This window comes from Symphalangus syndactylus, chromosome 18 (genome assembly GCF_028878055.3).
Source record: "Symphalangus syndactylus isolate Jambi chromosome 18, NHGRI_mSymSyn1-v2.1_pri, whole genome shotgun sequence".
Taxonomy (NCBI): domain Eukaryota; kingdom Metazoa; phylum Chordata; class Mammalia; order Primates; family Hylobatidae; genus Symphalangus; species Symphalangus syndactylus.
The window spans coordinates 46,117,444-46,137,800 of NC_072440.2; the positions used below are offsets into that span (position 1 = coordinate 46,117,444).

General features: G+C 33.9%; 1 protein-coding gene across 4 annotated transcripts in view; it reads right to left on the reverse strand.

Annotated features, from left to right (window-relative positions):
- NDUFS4 (NADH:ubiquinone oxidoreductase subunit S4) overlaps positions 1–20,357 on the reverse strand; it is a 130,282-nt gene that overhangs the window by 24,461 nt on the left and 85,464 nt on the right. For 2 of the 4 annotated variants that reach the window (XM_055251678.2, XM_055251677.2), the window contains exon 3: positions 12,148–12,320. In XM_055251678.2, coding sequence (XP_055107653.1) covers positions 12,148–12,320 — 173 coding nt within the window. Of the gene's footprint in view, positions 1–3; positions 10,259–11,061; positions 11,155–12,147; positions 12,321–20,357 lie in introns of those variants that run through there. The other 2 variants (XM_063622654.1, XM_063622653.1) reach the window with 2 other exon arrangements.

Consider the following 20,357-nt stretch of genomic DNA (forward strand, 5'->3'; position numbering starts at 1 on the left):
TAAGAAACAATTTTTTTTCCAAGATTTAACATTAAGCTTTGGCTGAGAAACAAAATCAATATTTAAAATAAAATAAACAGCTACTATAAAATCAAATAAGTACATTATTGATGGAATATTTTATTTGTAATAATCGCTTTAAAACTGTTAGTTGGAATACCTTTTTCTGTGTTAAATTTGGAAGATTTTCTAATATGTACTGTCAAATAATAAAATTCATAATTGCAAAGGCATTGTTAGTCTTTAACAATTTTATTCAACTCTAAAAAAACAATTTGAGATGAATTTAAAAACTCAGGAGGATTCTAAAATGGAAAGTAAATTTACTATCAAGATTACTGATGTGTAAAATTACTAGTCCTATCATTACCCAAGGAAATGCAACAATACACATTCTTGTTTTTCTTAAATTAACTTCTTCTGAGTCTCCTTTTTGAAGATCGCCCACTCTTGACAAACCTTCCATCATTAACAATATTCTTTTAAAGCCTAAAAAAATAAAGCTCTAAGATCTGACATCCAATTGAATTCTTCAATGCAGGATAGTGTTAATGTTTACAAATCTACATAGGCTCTTTAGGAAATCCAACTTCAAGAAATGTCACTTTTATTTATTTATTTTTTTTTTGAGATGGACTCTCACTCTGTTGCCCAGGCTGGAGTACAGTGGCGTGATCTGGGCTTGCTGCAACCTCTGCCTCCCAGGTTCAAGCAATTCTCGTGCCTCAGCCTCCCAAGTAGCTGGGATTAGAGGTATGCACCACCACACCTGGCTAATTTGTGTATTTTTAGTAGAGATGGGCTTTCACTATGTTGGCCAGGCTGGTCTCGAACTCCTGACCTCAAGTGATCTACCTGCCTCAGCCTCCCAAAGTGCTAGGATTACAGGCGTGAGCCACTGTGCTCACCCCACTTTTATTCTTATAACAAGGTGGAACACTGTTTGCTACAAATGTTTATTGTGAATCTCTCAGAGGTGAATATAGCATTGTATGAAACACTGCTTAGAAATGTGGAAGTAAAAAATATAGAAAGGAGGATTCAAAAGGTAATTTGGATGGGGAAAGATATGAGATATAGAAAGAAGAGAATCAATGGGGAGTAACTCTCATTGACGGGAAGACCCACTAACTACTGCTGCCAATGTTCTGGTCACAGACCATGGTTGCTACTCTGAGATTCCTATAATTATATATATTCTTATCATAACCTACCCCTACCCTTTGTAAGCAGAAGAGCTTCATATGGCTGGCTATATTAGTACTAATAACATCATAATTTTATATTGGTTCCTCCTTTTCAAAGACACACGATTTTCCAGTTGATAGTTAAAGTATATATACTGAGAACAGAAGTATCAACATAAATATGATGCAGTAATCTGATAAGTGTTGACAGGCACATTGGCTTAGTTGAGAATAAGAAACAAGACATGAGCCAGGAGACCAGAGCTCTGTTTCCTGCAAAGATGGTATAGCCTTTATTATTATCCTCACTTTATTTATGAATACATACATATAGAAATCAAATAGGAACAACTTATATCCATTGTATCCAATAGTAATAACATTCATCCACTGGAAGAAGCCACTATTCTTCCAGCCATTCAGTTTCTACCCTTCTCATTCTCCTTCATTTCCTGTATTTTGTAGTTCTTTGCTAGGTATGCTGTCACCACCAGTTTAAGCTCTTTTTCATTCTTCCCATAACCCCATCCTAACTAAACTTTCTGCCTCCTTGACTCCAATGCACCCTTCACCAAGATTAGTCTTCCTAAAGACTTCCGAAACTCACTCTCTGCCCAGTTCAAAAATTTCAAACAGTTTTCACTGTTTATCACATTAACTTCAGTCTTCTACCTTGGCATTTAAGCACTTCTATAATATGGACAGAACTATTTTCTAGCCTTCTTTTTAATTACTCCCCTGAGAAGTAACCAACTAGTCAAATCAGGTTGCTAATTGTTTTTATAAATGCAGGCTGTACTTTCCCATCAGTTCAATTTGTTCCTTCCTCTTGGAATACTCTCCTACTATCTGCACATGGAAGTCCATCCAAATAATCCCTCATGCTTCACTTTGAATACCAACCTATTCCATGAAGTCTTTCATATCCTACCCTCCTCCAACTGTATACAATCTCTCTTTCAACCTCCACTAAATATAATTTGTGCTTTTATTTTTAGACTTTATTTGCTCATTTCTCAATTACTGAAGTTCCAATTTGGGTAATGGCAGAATATTATATCAGATTTATCTGCTAACTATAAACTCTGGACAAAACAGAAAAATAATTTTCAAAGACCAGAGAGTGAATAATAGAAAAAAAAAAAAAAACCTCATAGAGAATTCAATCTTTAAAAAAAAGGAACCAATCTAAAGTTGGATTTAGATCCAACTTTATATGGTGTTTCCCATAAGGTATTCTCTAGTCTAGACAAGCTAGGAGCATCGAGAACTCAAGCAGAAAGTCGTAATCTCAGTGCAAGGAGCCTGGAGATGGAGTCCAGGATTGCCAGAGCAGCTGGAAAAGAGTAATCCACAGAGCAGGGAGCTTTTGAACTGTACATGATTGAGCAAGGCTTCAAAATGATAGCTGGGAAGGCTGAAAGAATTGAGCAAAGATTTCAGCAGCTGCCTGTTACAGGGGAGACTGAGTCTGAAGGCAGAATGTGGGTAAACACCTTGTGCTTTCCATCAAAACTTCAGAAAGGCCGTGCCTTTTTATTTTTTAACACTAGGTTCCAAGACTAAGGGTAAAACGGAAACAGATCCACTCCAATAATGCATAATCCTCCACAAGTTCAAGGTGATCTATCAGTAATTTAACAGTCTGCTGGAACAAAACTTATCAAGTTACTACTGTCATTAACTTGAGAAACATAAAGGATCAGATAATTAATAGATTATTGTTATCTCTTAATATAAATTGTTTGAATATTAACTAGTGACTAATATTTCAGGGACTAATTAGCATATTAGAAAACCACATATCCACTAAAAGATATATACGAGATTCTTCATTTTAGTACTGTATTATACATAATAACCCAAACAGAAATTTACACAAATAACCATCAATAAATAGCGTGGAATGGATGAATTTCACAAAGTTAAGCAAAAAAGCCAGTCACAAAAGAGCACATAAAGGATGATTCTCTTTAAGTAAAAAAAAAAATAGGCAAAACTAATCTATGTTGTTAGAAGTCAGAATGGTGGTTACCTCTGGAAGGCTGAAATCCGAAAAAACATGGGATGAAATGGGAACTTCTGAGGTACTGGAAATGCTGTTTCTCAATCTGGGTACTACTCACATGCATGTGTGTTCAGGTTGTAAAAATTCATGAAGCTGTATGCTTCTGATCTGTATACTTAATGTATATTTAAATAAAGTTTAAAAAGCAATATTAAGCCTGGCAAAATAATACATTGTTCACATTTCCAAGGTTGATTTTAGATATTTTTCCTCCAACATCATTTTCATATACTTTACTAGACACTAATGAACATCAGTAAACCAATAAACTATCAAAAATTGTTTCATAATTATAATGTCCAACATTGGTTGGCAGATTGCTTTTTGTTCTACACCATAAAACAGACTTTGTGAAGATACTTACCATTTGTGAATTTCAATGATCATTTTCTGCTTATGAGCAAAGCCTATTTAATATTATTCAAAACAGATCTAAGTATCAATACAATGTAAAAATTAGCATTATAACTGACTCTTGATTTACCTAAGAGAACTATTCATGCATAAAAGATATTGGTGAAACATTTTGGCACTGAGAATTTTAATTAGATGCCCTCTGAATGGCACAGAACAGCAAGTGAATGAGTTTCTTCTTGGGAAGCTTAGCTTATTTGTTTATTTTTTAGTTTAAGTATCAACAGCAGTTATAAGTGGCTCTAAATGCTGTTAGTTTGATTAGCACCATTCAGAAATATCAGGTGGTCATCTTTCTGCAAATAGGATACATACATAATGAAGACCATAGAGAAAAAATATGTAATATTAAAACTAATATTTTAATAAACACTTTTGTTATTTTAAAATATTTCTGAGGTAAGAAATGCCAAATAGCTGGGCAAAAAAAAATTACATTCTGCTAATTACACTCCCTCCACCCTGCATCAGGCCAATTCCACTGATTGGGTGAATGCAAAAATGTTAAATACATATTAACAAATACATATTACTTAAAAATAGTAAATACATATCCAATTATAAAACATATAATTGGATCAGAAAATAGGTAACTGAAATTCACTACAGAAAATGCCCTTCAATAGATGTTACGAAAACATTAATACTCAATACCCATTCCTGATTTTTTAAAATTATTGGTAGATCAAGATTAGAAAAGAACTTTGTCCATTTTATTATATCAGAAACATTTCTGCTAAAGAAGAAAAAGGCAATAAGGACATTGAATATCATGAATGATATTCAACTTTGCAAATTCTAGCCAATGCAACGAGGCAAGAAAGAGAAATTGGCTATAAGGAGAAAACGAACTGCCACTATTGTTAGATTATATAATTAGAAAATCAAAGTGAATCCCTTGAAAAACCATGAGAACTAAAGAGACAGTATATAATGTGGCTTATATGCAAAATCAACTTTAAATATTAACAATACTCAACTAGAAAATATAATGAAGAAACTTCATCTGAAATAGTGATAAAACTAAAATATCTAGGCATAATTTTAATAAGAAATGTGAAAAACTTATACTAAGAAAATCATGACATTTCACCAAAGGACATATAAACTTAAATATATGCATATGCATACACTGAAAAAAGTCTGGAAGGATATATACCAAATTGTTGTGGGGGCTTCTATGGAGGGAGGGCGGGTATACTGGTGAGAGGGTAGTAAGCAGGGGAGGCAGAGGTAACATTCCTGGCTTATATGTTATATATGGAAACATATAACTATAGTTTAAATCTACAATGGAAGCACAGTCAATTACTTGTTCAAAAGTCAGTAATGAGATGAAAAGTAGATAGAATCCTTATTTAAATTTAATAAAAAAAACTGAACCACCTGATTAAAGCAAATTTTAGAAGTGCTTTGGCAATGTGTTAGAACAGGGTAAAGGGAGAAAGATGATACAGGCAATACTTCCGTTTACTACTTACTCATAATCAAAAGAACTATCTGCCAACCTAAGAAAGATGTCCACTTTGATGACTTAAGGCTTGAGGATCAAGTGATGAGAGAATTCGCAACATCTACGTTAGTGCACATCTCTGCTTAAATTATTTGACCTTCTATGTCCACAATGACGTGGAACAAATCCTTGTTTCCAGAAGCTGAATGACAGATTCATAATTTTCTAATGAAAACATATTTTTAAAATTTAACACAGAAGTCACATTTTCAGAATGTGATTAACACAAAAAGTACTCAGTCCAATGATCACTGAGTTTCAATGACCAATGTACATTAATATAGCTGAGGAAAAATAAATCATTTTTAGGTTTAACCAAAATTAAAGTCCTGCTTACAGAAATAAATGAAAAGTATTTACTAACCTAAAAGATAAAAGATTGTAAAAAAAAAAATAAATGAGATTAATAACTAATAGTTATCTTTGGCAACTTGCTAGAGTATTAAACAAGGATAAGTCATGCTCTCTCCCTGCAACAGGATCAAGGAGATTTAAAAAGTAAAAACACTTGGGTCAAACCCAAAGGATGATTTTGCACCTTAAGATATTTTTCATATTTACACAAAGATAAATCTTTTACCTTTGAGTTCTAACATTTAAAGACTCAGGTAATTAAAAGAGCATAAGAAAAGCTCCACTTTGGATGAGAAAAGAAATGTAAATATAGTACTTTAAAATATGAATTTAGAAATCTAAAAACAAAGATCAAACACATTTATCTTAAATCCTACATGTGAACCAAAGTGGCCTTTCAGAAAATACTGTAGATAAGCAGATAACAATGAAATGTATTCACTATATTTTAAAAAAATAAAACCATGTTTATAGTCATGAAGCCCATTTTCATAATGAGGATCCTTCCCCTCAATCCCCACTGAGGAAAACATATGGGAAAACATTTAAGATTTCAAATTTCTGTCACAAAATTACTGTGAAATTACTGTAAAATTACTGTAAAATTAAAAAATTACTGTAACTTTGTAAAATTACCTTTTCCATTAGCACTGCCTCTGCTGCTCAATGAAATGTGTCCTTTCCTTTGTATTTAATAGCAAGATAGTAAAAACAGAAAAAAAAAACCCTCCCAAAGGTATATAAAATAATCTCTGCAGGTGTTATTTTTGTCATATTTCTTAAACTGCACACTTCTAACCCTCTGTAATACTCTTACATCAGCAGGGTTAGATGTCTGTTAAATCCTCCAAGCCATTCCATCAATATGCTAGACCTAGACAGTATCTATCAGTTAGAAGAAATGAATAAAGTTGGCCTGGCGCGGTGGCTCACGCCTGTAATCCCAGCACTTTGGGAGGCCTAGGCAGGCAGATCACGAGGTCAGGAGATCGAGACCATCCTGGCTAACATGGTGAAACCCCGCCTCTACTAAAAATACAAACAAAATTAGCCGGGCGTGGTGGCAGGTGCCTGTAGTCCCAGCTACTCCGGAGGCTGAGGCAGGAGAATGGCGTGGACCCGGGAGGCGGAGCTTGCAGTCAGCCGAGCTCGCCCACTGCACTGCAGCCTGGGCGACAGAGTGAGACTCCGTCTCAAAAACAAACAACAACAACAACAACAACAAAGAATAAAGTTAAGCCCAAGATCCCCTAAATTAGGAAACCTTGTGGCTTTGGAAACAAATATATTCTAGGTATAGGATGGATAGTCATTTCTCTTTTAGCACATCCTAAAATCATTCCTCGACCCACAGCAAAAAACACATTAAAATACTAACATTATCTTTGCTCCATCAAATACAGTAATTCTCCTGATTAAAAAAAATACAAGTCTATATGGACTTACCTAGCCAGGTTTTAAATATTTTTTATTTTTGATATTCTACATATTAATATTTTGTATATAATTGTAAAATAAAATAAAAGCAGGCTGAGAACCCAAACTATGGTCAACTCATTAATTTATCTGGGACACAGGTTTCTTAGTTAAGTGATAAAATTTAATTAGATGATCATGAAAAACCTTCGGCTTACAATTCTAACAATTTTATAAAAAGCTTTAAAATATTTCACAAAGAGAAGTCAGAATTCAATATGTCCAAGCAGTAAAATTACATACTATTTTTGTGTCATTAAAATGCTAAAAAAAAGAGTAGCAATTCTGTTCTAATCAAATCAAATAAGTAAATATTTTAAGTAATAATCTTTTTCTTATATTTTTTCATGCTACTGGTTGTTAACACCAGAACAAAAAGAAGTAATTAATGTTTTTTAAAATTATTCAAGATTCAAAACAATGTCTCAGATAAACCAATTGCAGACAAGGTCTATTGCTTCAAAAAACTTTTTACTTCAGCAAAACTACATTTTGAAAAAGAACTTTACCTCCCAAACATGTAGTATATCTCATTTTCAATCAATATGTAATAAAAACAGCATTTCTATATTTATGCACGATAGGTTACAGTTTTGTCTTAAAGCATCAGAGTATTAAATCACTACATATTTCAACATTTAATTATGCTATTTCCAGACTAAGCAATACTATAATAATGATTGTGTGAACCTTTGTGCAAGCACAGCAAAGTAAAACTGTATTTGTTTAAACAATCCACTAATGCGCTTTCAGGACACACTATCCCCAAAATATGGCAGCTTGGCATTTGAGAAAACAGTAGAAGCAGGAAGGTCTCTCTGACACTCTCCCCGAAGTAGGACATAACAGAATTATCTGACCTTCTGAAGTCGGTCCTAAGACCCTCATTCCAGAACTGTCTACCCTATAACAGAAGGAATGGAATGTACTTATTTCTGAAGACAGAGAGACACAGACAAGAATCTGAACAAACAGGTCTGGCTAAGTTCTTCCTAGTTTATAATCATTAGATCATGAACTTTGTCCAACTATCTTTCTGTATGACTGTCCACTCTTCATCAAAACTAAGCACAAAAATACACAGATTTCCCTGTTTCTTTGGGGCTTCATTTCTGAAGTCTCCTGTATCACATAAAACTTACACAAAATGAAATTGTATGCTAGTCTCTTGTTAAACTATCTTTTGTTATAGATGTCTCAGCCACAAACCTTGCAATAGATGTGAGGAAGATACTACTTTTTCTCCTGTATACCACTCAAATGTATATTCTTATATAAAGTATTTTACTCATAAACAATTTAGAGTATACAAGGCACAAGTACTCAAATAATCATTTATTACTGAATGTTGCTGGGAATGTATTACTACAGTGAGTCTGCGGAATAGATGAACATGTAAAAATCTCATGTGATTGAAAAACTGTAATCATTAACATTTCAATAACTGGATAGGGACAAATTTTTTCCTTATAAATTCCTTCAGCTTCTAGAAGCATGTGGTTTACAAAATGACTCCATATATTATATGAAACATAAAATAAAAAGGATAACACAACACCTACTCTTCAAAAGAAAACATACAAATGGCCAATAAACATGAAAAATGCTCAACAGCACTAATCATCACAGAAATGCAAATCAAAACTACCATGAAATACCATTTCATACCAGTCAGAATGGCTATTATTGGCAAGGATGCAGAGAAAAGGAAATGCTTATACACTAATGGTGGGAATGTAAAGCAATTCAACCCCCATGGAATACAGTATGGAGATTTCTCAAAGAACTAAAAACAGAACTACCATTTGACCTAGCAGTCTCACTACTGGGTATCTACCCAAAGAAAAATAACTCACTTTATCAAAAAGAAACCATTCACAATAGCAAAGTCAAGGAATCAACCTAAGTGTCCATCAACAATGGACTGGATAAAGAAATGTGGTACATAAAGAAAATGTGGTACATAAACATCATGGAATACTACGCAGCAATAAAAAAGAATCAAATCATATCCTCTGTGGCAACATGGATGAAGCTGGAGGCCATCATCCTAAGTGAATTAATGCAGAAACAGAAAATCAAATACTGCATGTTCTCATTTGTGAAAGCTGAACGATGGGTACACATGGACATAAAGATGGAAACAATAAACACTGGGAACTCCAATAGAGGGGAAAGGGAGAAGGGCACAAGAGTTGAAAAACTGCCTACTGGGCACTGTGTTTACTATTTGGGTGATGAGTTCACTAGAATGCCCAAACCCCAGCATCACCCAATATATTCATGCAACAAACCTGCACATGTACCCCCTGGATCTAAAATTTAAAAAAGAACAATATTCAATTATGTATGAAGGGCCTTAGACTAAAGGGCAAAATTTCCATGAACAGGGGGATACTCTAAATCACTTTATTATGAAAGTAAACACAAGATAGAAAGAAAATATAGATTCCTATTGTTTCTGATATAAGGAAAGGTAATTGCCAGAGAGCATCCCCTCACCTTTGCCATAATCAATTGTCTAGAACAAGTCACAGATGTAGCCATACCTTATGGAAGAGGATGATTAGAGTTGTAACAAAAAAGCAGATATCCTGGGGCATCTTAGTATTCTACCTACCACAACCACCCTTGTACAAAAATGTGATCTAACATCTCACATTGGTGGGGATATTGTGTTGTTGTAAGGAAAAAAAAATGGTCTCAAAGTATTCTCCTTGATACTGGGGCTTTTAATCCTCGGCATCTTCCACTTCTGGGGGGCCAGAAAATTCTTTCTTGGTTGCAAAGGAGGGCAGTCCTGTGTCTCATAGCATTGCCATTATTAACTAGATGTCAGCAGAAGCCACCACTTATTACAACCAGGAATGTCTCCACACACTGGGCAAATGTTTTAAGGATACAAAAGCACCCTCAGTTGAGAACCACTGATTTTGTCTATATATGACCATTCTTACAGATGCAGGCACCACCAGGAATCTCTTGAAACACTAAGGTGCATTGGGAAATCTGACCTGGTATTCATTCTTTGAAGTTAGAGTTAATGGGAGACTTCTGTTTTCTTGAGAAGTACTGAGAATATACAACCCACCAGAGCAAGATTATTTAGAAAAATTATCTTACATATGAAAAAGTTTGGAAGCCAAATGTTCCTCCATCTGTTGTTTTCCAGAAACTGGGTAGATTCAGTTTTCCATTTGGTAGCTCCCCTTTCTAACAATTTCCAGGCCAGGTCTTGTACTACTTCTACAGGAGACATGAAAATTATGGGCTTTGAGGGACATGAGCTGATTCCATCCCTTCCTTACAACCATGACATGGCAGCTCATCTCACATATACAGATTCACTCCAAAGACTAAGTTGGATAAGTATCTATTTCTCAGCTTTATTACCAGTGAGTGCTCAAGACTCTACCTAGGTGGTTTGATAAAGCAGAATATTCTTAGCAAAGTGTTTCATTTTGGTTCTCTTAATTTTATAACACCCTGAATTATAACTAATCTTATAACAAATTTGTAGATTTGTGGAAGTATATTTGTATTTTTGTGATGTTCTAATTGAATTTGTATTGTTTGACTTTTTTCTCATTTTAATAAATTAACTAAACTGCAACATAAGAAAACAACTAAAAAATTGTGTCTATATATCATTTGCCTAATAAAATATAATTCTATTTAAACTGCAACATGACAGATGTTTTCTAAAAAAAGTCTCCCAAGTAATCAACAGGAAATGATGTTGAATATTATACTTTTCTAAAACAAGAGAGTCTACATTTTCTAATTTAAGTTTATAACTACCTTCAACTGGAGACTGGACACATATAATGTTCTAAGAGTTTCAATACGAATGACAATTTTCTAGCTTATCTGCCTAATGTTTTCTCTAATGACAGCTTTTTAAATTTAACTAGAATCAGCCCTCCTATTTAACATTTGGGCCCTATTCCATTATGGAGAATTAGGTCACTGACTTCATTAGTACCACAAGAATTTATTCCAATACACTGTTAAAAAGCAATTTAATGGCCAGGCATGGTGGCTCACACCTGTAATCCCAGTACTTTTCGAGGCTGAGGTGGGTGGATCGCTTGAAGCCAGGAGTTCGAGACCAGCCCAGGCAACAAAGCAAGACTCCATTTCTACAAAAAGATAAAAAAAAAATTAGCCAGGTGCTGTGGCATGCACCTATATCCCCAGCTACTTGGGGGATTAAGGTGGGAGGACCGCTTGATCATCCTGGAGTTCAGGGCTGCAGTGAGCTAGGATCACATTACTGCACTCCAGCCTGGGCATAGGGGCAAGACCCCATCTCTAAAGAAAATAATAAATAAACATAAAAAGTAATTTATTATTATTATTAATCACAATATCTCAGGAACTTATAAGTTTCCCTCAAGTTAGCTAATTTCTAAATTGGCCTAGTTCCTACCCCCCTTACAAAGAAAAAAGATATATATATATATATATATAAAATGTATTACAAAGAAGTTTATTGTCATTTTAAAACAAGTTAAAGTGTCACTATATTATAAACACCATTCTTACAGTGTCTTGGATAAAACAGTATTCCCCTTATCTGAGAGGGGACAAGTTCCAAAACCCCTAGTGGATGCTTAAAACCACGAACAGTATCAAATCCTGTATTTTCCTAAACACACAGACCTATGATTAACTTATAAATTAGGCATAGTAAGAAATTAACAATAAGTTGTAATAAAATTGAACAATTATAACACTTATATACTGTAAGAAAAGTTATATAAGTGTAGTCTCTTTCTATCTCAAAATATCTTATTGTACTGTCTGTCGGATAACTGAAACCGTAGAAAGCAAAACTGCAGATAAGGGGGGACTACTGTATACATAGCTTTGAGTTCCATAACAGTGCTCTCAAATTCAGTCATTTTTATCTAATAAGTAGTACTCTGAAAAAGACTATGTCATAGTTTATTGTGCTAAGCCACACTTACCTGAATATCTAAATATATAACGTGTATCTTTGAGCACAGTGATATCTAACAGCATCAAAAAGTACTGTCATAAGTATATTGTACATAAAAGAGTTTGCAAATCATATTTAGAAGATCTACATAGAAAAAGATAACTGACAATATTCACATTAAACTACTCACGTTGATGCCCAACCCATCAAAGGATTTTCCCATCGCTCCCTGGTATCAAACTCCATCTTCCACTTCTTTGTGTTGTTTACTCCAGACTGCATGTTATTGCGAGCAGGAACAAAGATCCTGACTTTTCTAGTTTTTATATGCTCTTCTGGAACGCCAGTTAAAGTAGTGATATCCTACAGAAAAACAAGCAAAAAAAAAAAAAAACGTTTCAAACAGCGTACATACTCACTAATGTACTTTTGTTGTTTCCTATATTCATGCAACTCTACTCAGATTTGTTCATAAATTGAGATAAACTTTCTGGCTTATTTCACTACCATTCTGATACTTTACAACATAAATTGCTATTCAGATACCTGTAAATGGTTTATTTAGGGGGAGGTGGTAGGAGACAGTGGAAAAGGATTGTAAAAAAAATTTATGCCCTTTTGTCCAACAAAGCATTGGTATTTTCTGAAGAGACTGTTTGCTTGCAGAAGAGCCTGTAGTCAACAATACTCTTACTTTGTGAGCAAGTGCAAACTAGTCAGAGGAGAAAAAATATAAAGTAAGTATGAAAAGGGGATATAAAAAGTAAATCCTTATTTGCATGTTTATTTAAATCTTAAATAGAAAACAATCTGTTACTTATAGTTTCTGTGTCAAATTGCTTACCCACAAGGCATTACCTTGAGAGGGAAACCTGAACCTTTTTGTAAAGTTGTAAATTTAACAACTTTAATTAGCATTTTGATGTATCTCCCTTTGGTGAAACCTACTAAAGAGAGAATGATACAATCAAACACATTCTGCAAAAGTAATCCCAAAAAGTGGCATAATTTTTGTCAAAATGCGAGATGAAAACAATGGTAACTTTAACTCAATTTTTCTATAATTTTATCCAGTAACAAATGCTCATTTTGAAAACGCACAGAATTTTGATGACCCAGAGTAGATACATTTATCAAAACATAGTGGCAGTCAGGACACAAATTAGTAAAGTAATTCAGAGTTTAAAACCTATTTATGCCTAGTGTTCCATTATTGGAACGCTAAGCATGTGGGAGTTATTTATATCCTACTGCTCAAGGCCATTGCCAAGGTCTGATTGCAAAAATTCCAAAAATTGCAACCTCAGACATAAATGGGTTAAATCTCCATTTAGTAATGGTAAAATACTTTATTTGATTAAAGTAAATCACATCGGGGTCAACCGCATGCTTATTAATGAAGCATTTTAAAATCATGGTTCACTTACTAAGGTAAATTTTGGATAACTTGGTAAAAACAAGTTGACATAAAAATGATTATACCAAACTTGTGAAAACTAGAAAACGTCTGCGAATTTTTGTGTCATTATAATATACATCCTAATGAAAACTAATATTTATTCATAGTTTCAATCTATCAATGCTATGAATCAAATAATAGGCAAGAATACTTAGCTGCTAAGTATTCTTAGCTAGTACGTACTAGTGGGAAAAACACGAAACACATTTCTGACTTGACTATTATCTCTATCCACAAGATTAAAAACCAATTCTTTAAAGTTATTTTAGTTGGCAACCAATCCTCTACTTAACACAATACCTTTCCACCTGCATCAATAATTAGGTGTGGCTACTTTGTCACAGCTTGTTTACAGAAACTATCAAAATTATCCAAATAAATATTTACACAAATATGCTCTTCTAATATGTGCCTACATTTACTTTTTAAAGTTTCTCTGCATCTAAAGTAAAAACGAGTGAAGTTGGCACATAATTTTTAAAGGTGTGAAATACTTTAATTGGTAATTTCTAATATTCAGGTTCAACTTCAAAAAAAGTTTAAGTATTATTACATTTAATGACTTCCTGAAGCATATATGTCTCTATTGAAGAGCTTAAAGTGGCTCAACTCCTGGGAAGTCCTCAATGTTTAATTCCTCCTTTGAATTCACTGTAATATTTGCAATCTGCCATAGTAGTTTATTATTTAATATTATATATCTTTAGATTAATCTGTCTCATTTCCTCAGCTACAGCTTAAGCTGGGTATAAACAAACACTATAAGCATGTTATAGAATTATGGGGTGGGGAATCTTTTCCAAATTCCAAAGCATCCCCTCTGTTCTGAGCTGAGCTCATAAAAGCTGGAGCTATAAGTTATGTCTATTTTTAAAACTATATGAAAGGAAACACATTAAACTCTTAACACTGGTTACCTCAGGAAGATTAGAGGAAACACTTTTACTTTACTTACTTCTATACTGTGATGCATATACGCCAAACTGATTAAAAAAATTAAGATTTTAAACTTTTTGAAGTTTTGAAAAAAATTGAAATAGTATTTGTTGATTTATACTACAAAACAGTATTTGAGCTACAAAGTAGAAAGGACAGTATATAGAAAACCTTTTTTAAAAAGTGTCTACACAATGTTGCTATTTATATTTTGAACTCATAACTACCAATCTTCCATGTCTTCTCAAACTACGGCAATTATTTATTGATATTTTCCCCTAATTTAAAGTTGGCATTTGAACAAGTGGGTTTCTGATTTTGGGAACCCAAGTTGTCATGACACAGAATCAGTTTTTGCATTCAGAAGACATGTAAGGTACTACAGCCCAAATGAGCTGCTGCCAAAGACAGAATAAAGAGGCTTGGCATATCTCATATACTTGACACCTAAAGGGCACAGAGGCTCTAAAATTCCTAGTCCCTGTAGGCACACTCTCAGTCTAGACAACCTGATTTCTCACACTTTAAAAATGCATCACGACACCCTATTGTTATCACTTCATCCACACAGCTTCGGCTAGTGACAGAAGAACCTGTTCTTTAAGCGCATTTCAATGGGCTAAAGCTCCCACTCCAAGATTCCATTAAAACAATGTAACACTTGAAAAGAACTATGAGGCGCTATGCTGAACTCTACTTGTGTCTTCAATGCTTTGTGTGGTTCCCTCTAAATTCTCACAGAGCTACCTGAGATCCAACTTTCACAAAAAAAATTAAAATCTGCAAACTATTTAAATTATATTGAACTAATTGTATTCTTTATGGATTTCTACTTTTGTATGGCAATATGGATCACCTGTGAGTTTTTGAAACCTATTTAGAAAAGCTAGAAATGCTTTGGAGAAAGATGTCACTACTGCCTTTTACAAATTTCTTATTTTAGTGGTAAAATAGAGATAAATAATTTATAAATAATAATTCAAAAAACTAAATCACATAAGTATGAAAAGCCTTCAAGCTGGCACCTGAAGAACCTCAAGACTCACCAGTTAATAATTATCTGTAAATTCTAATAAAACAAGCTACTCTATAAGTAATATACACAGATTTACTGAATTTTAAAACTTTTAATTGTTGAATAGTTGGGTCAAGTATGAAACCTATGTTTCCATTATTAATGTCATTATCCTAATAAAGTTTCAGAAATACAACCTTATGTACAATATGCTATTTTAATAAATGATAACTAATAAGTCAATGATAATTCATAGATTAAAGGCATTCAAGTCAAAATTTGCTATTAGAAAGATGCATGTCATAATTCCAAAGTTCATTCTTTCAGCACCATATCTTCAACAATTTTAAATTTTGGAGGAGATGATAGCTGACCTGCCATTTCACAAGTCTACATAAATGAAGAGGAATTTAAAAAATCACTATGAATGTACCAGTATATGTACATGAACTTTATTCTTTCAAATACCAATTTCCATGATAAAATACTAGTTTTCCATATTAAAATTGTATGATTCGGTTATCAACTGTCTCCATTTATCTTCTGTGAATTCAACTTTTTTTTTCTTTAACAAAGGAAGCAGGGAACAAGCAATGGGAAGTTGGTGTCAAAATGCAGAAAAACCTCCCAGCAAGCTTCTTGCAACCACCCAGGATTTAGAGTCTTGCTGGCCGCTCTCTTTTCAATACCAGAATTTCACACATTTCAATGACTATTATGACTTCAAAGAATCAAATTTTCATCATTGTCCGTCATCTGCCGGTTGATTTGTATAAAGGAGTTCTTCTGCATGCACTCCAAACAAAAGCCTCCTTACTTTTGTGGCTATATATCAAGTTTAAAAGTTTTGTTTGTGACAGTTGTGTCTTTGGTAAATTAGGGTAACACTGAAGGAGTGCAGCTGCTCCACAGGAACCTCCTTTTTGGCACCATTTCACTTAAATAAAAACTGAATAATTAGCTTCTGCCTTTATTAAACCACAAAAATGCCACTGGCCTTAGTAATTACTTCCGGTTGCCCCACCCACTTAACCTTAACAGTTTACACTTGTCATAAAGAGAAATAAATGTAAGGTTTTTGCACTTCGGGATGCATTTTTGCTAGATCTCTCAGTACACCCAGAAAAGCCAAAATTTTTACCATCCTTTTCCTATTAAGTTCACTAAATTGCATGTTAGTATGGATCAATGCTGAAAAGTTTTAGTAGAGCACACACTGAAACATTAAAAATACTGTTTATAGAAACTTGTTCTACTGCAGACTATTAGTTATTTACAGCTAAAACTAATCTAAATTTGACGACTGAATTTATATTCTATTTCAACCATGAAAGATGTTCAAAGAAAAGCAAGTCTTAGACTTGTAATAAAAACTTTCTTTCAAGTAACCCACAGACACTTAAAGCAAGAAACTCATTAAAGGTTTCATAAATAAGGACATTTTACAAAATAAATTTTACAGTTTAAAAAATATAAAGAGTTGGCAGATAGCATTATCGTATCTATTTACTGTGGAAGAACTTAAACACTTCTAAAAACTTAGGGGCCATAGAGATTCAGATATAATAAAAAAAAATAAAATAAATTTGAGTTGTGCCATTAGAACCAACTTTTGTTTGTCTGCTAAAGTAACAAATTGATGTTGGAGTCCAACCAGGCAATGAATCAAGTGTTGGAATGTGACATCTGTTATATTTTGCATACTGGGCAAAACTATCATCGAGCCAAAAGTGTAGTTTGAATGAACTGCTGTGGATAATATGATAGAAATACTTCATGCAAATGATGCTACTAATCATACAAGGAGTATGACACTAATAATTAGAGACATGTTTTTCAATCTCAAACTATTTTTACCACTCCTAGATCCTTCTGAGCAGGAAAGCCTTGGCTAAAAGCAAAGGGCTGAGTCAAAACTGGGTTGGAATCCCAGTTCTCAACTTTGGGCAAATTAATAGACTTCTCCTTTTTCATCATGTATAAAATCAGTTTGCTATACTAAAATGAGTACTAAATAACATATGTGAAGTGCTTACCTTTGGCAACAAAAAGAACGTTTCTCATTTATTCAACGTATTTTTTAGCACCTACTACATATTAGACACTGAACACAATGAGCAACAGTGAAAACATGATCTCTGACCCCAAGAAAATAACAAACATTTTTTTAAAGGACATTCTCTGTCCAACCACACCAGCTCTCAGGGAAGTTTGTAATAAAGGTCCCGGTCTTTAAGGGGATTCTGTCATCTCAACCTTAGCTGGTCAGTCACTTGGTTAATGTCACAGATTAATGTGTGTGTGATTACAGGCATGCCACGTTCCATGGGAAACTGGAGATCCATAACCACTACAGCAACAAAGGTCTTTTCTTTCTTTTTGCCTATCTTTGGAAAGGGTTGTCTCCTCCAAATTTCATGTTGAAATTTGATCCCCCATGTTGGAAGTGGGGCCTAATGGGAGGTGTTTGGGTCACTGGAGCAGATCCCTCATGAATGGTCTGGTGCTGTCCTTGTGGTAATGGGTGAGTTCTTGCTCTATTAGTTTCTGCAAGAGTTCCTCCAAGAGCTGGTTGTTTAAAAGAGCCTGACACATTCTTTCTCTCTCTCTTGCCTCCTCTATCACGATGTAATCTCTGCACAAGCCGGTTCACCTTCACCTTCTGCCATGAGTAGAATCAGCCTGAAGGCCTCATCAGAAGCACATGCTGGCACCACGCTTCTTGCACAATCTACAGAACCATAAACCAAATATACTTCTTTTCTTTATAAATTACCCAGTCTCAGGTATTCCTTTACAGCAACACAAATGGACCAAGGTACTGCCCACACTGGCTCCTTCCTCTTCCTTCTGGACCTTTTTCTTCCATTTTCTTCTGCTCCCCTTTCCTCCTTTTGATCTTCCATAAAGTAACTTTGAATCTTGATACGTTCCCCTTCAAGTTCCTAGTCTGCCATCCTTCCATATACCCCTGCCAGAATCCTTCACTTTCCACTCCAGCCCCTCAGTAATTTGAACTTTAAGTACCCCTACTCTCAAGGGATTCAAGGTCTCCCAAAAGCAACCACGTCATGCTGAGAAGAGGAAAAACAAACTACCTGAAAACAGAAATGGGTGTTTTGTTCACTTAGATGGACTTTGGGGAAAGACAACTGCTAGACATTTCCTCAGTCACTCACTCACCTAAAAATTTCATCCACAGCCTCCATAAGAAAAATCTTTGATAATAGGCAAATATGTTATAAACTCCTCCCTGGAAAAAACTTACATTCTTTTTCTGTGCCTTTGAGATGTAAATTTCCTACCTGTCTTCCCTTGAACTCAATAGTTATCTTTTAGAAATACAAACTTCAGGGAGATAACTGTTATCAAAAGAAAAAAAGAGAGAGGAAGAAACAAGTTTAAACATAAGTTTAACTTTTTAGTTTCTTCGCTTCTGTGATATTTTTTATAATTGCCTGATTTTTCAACAAGAAAAATAAAATGATGCTTAGCTTTGTCTAATGTCTCAAGAAGTTGTCATGAGCAGTTTAATTGTTGAGAACAAGTTAAATAAATATAACTGGAGCAAAAATTTGTAAGTGAACTTTTTATACAAGATGTCAACTTAAAAAGAGGTTCCAAAATCTTTTTGGTAACTTGCAACCTTAAAGTTATACTTAAGTAAGATTAAGTAACAGATATTCATTAAATGTCTAGGTCATTTCTTAGTAAAATAAAATGCTGAAACATCAATTGCTGAACATAAATTTGAATTTATATACTTTTGGCATATTGCTTTTATATACTATAGAGTAGCTAAACATATTTGGTCTGTTAATAAAAATGAGAAATTGTACTATAAGGAAGCATGTTTCTAGAAATCATAATAGTATTAATCTACAGAATATTACTACATGACAATTCACAATTGCTAAGTATTAAAATTCTAATATATATGTATAGTTTAAGCTACAAGAAATTAAGAAGGGTGAAGAGAAACAATTTTTATACCAAAAAAATGCAATAAAGGATGTATTTTTTGGTAAGAGAAGTTCTAAGGCATGAGGATATATTTTCCATTATGGGAAAAAAGAGAGTAAATTAATTCTGTGCTAAAGTAACATGACTGGTTTGCCAGAATAAGAGAAAAAAGCAGGAAGAAAAAGCAGTTGGATATTTGTTTCAAGACTAAAAAAGGCTTATGGAAAAGGAATCTTGGGGGAAAAAAATCTTGTCTCGTGGTCAAAGATGGCTGAGATTGAATGAATTCATTTACATAGTTTTATTAAAATTAGCTATAGCTATAGTATTAATAGTACACTGATGCAAAACTAGAAATTTGGTCTTCTCTGTTAAAATGACAAAGTTTTCCCGGAGTACTGGTCTAAGAAAGTGAAGGCTTTCCTTTATCTGTTAAGTAACTGGCCAAATAAACAAAGATTTTGTGTTTTATCAAGATAATTTTTTTTTTAACTTTTATTTTAGATTCAGGGATACAAGTGCAAGTTTGTTATAAAGGTAAACTCATATCATGGGAGTCTGGTGGACAATTATTTCATCACCCAGGTACTAAGCATAGTACCTGATAGTTATTTTTTTCTAATCCTCTACCTTCTCCCACTCTCCTACCTCAAGTAGGCCCCAGTGTCTGTTGTTCCTCTCTTTGTGTCCATTTGTTCTCATTATTTAGCTCCACATATTAATAACTATGTAGTTTTCTGTTTGCCTTTAAAATCTTTTGTCACTTTGGTAATGTTTCACAGTGCCCTATGGGCCTATTTAATCAAATGCTTTAAACCTTTTGACATTTTTTACTTCTTAAAGTAAAATTCTAAACTATGTCTTTTAAACCTCTGATTTCGGAACTTTCCAGAGGGTCCCTGGAAAGTCTCAAAGGATTTGTCTCTCAACCTGTTGGAGATATTAATTAGGCTCATTTGATATGTTAAATTATATGGGAAGCACTGTCAAATAATAAGTGATGTTCAGACTTCTCAAAGTTATTATC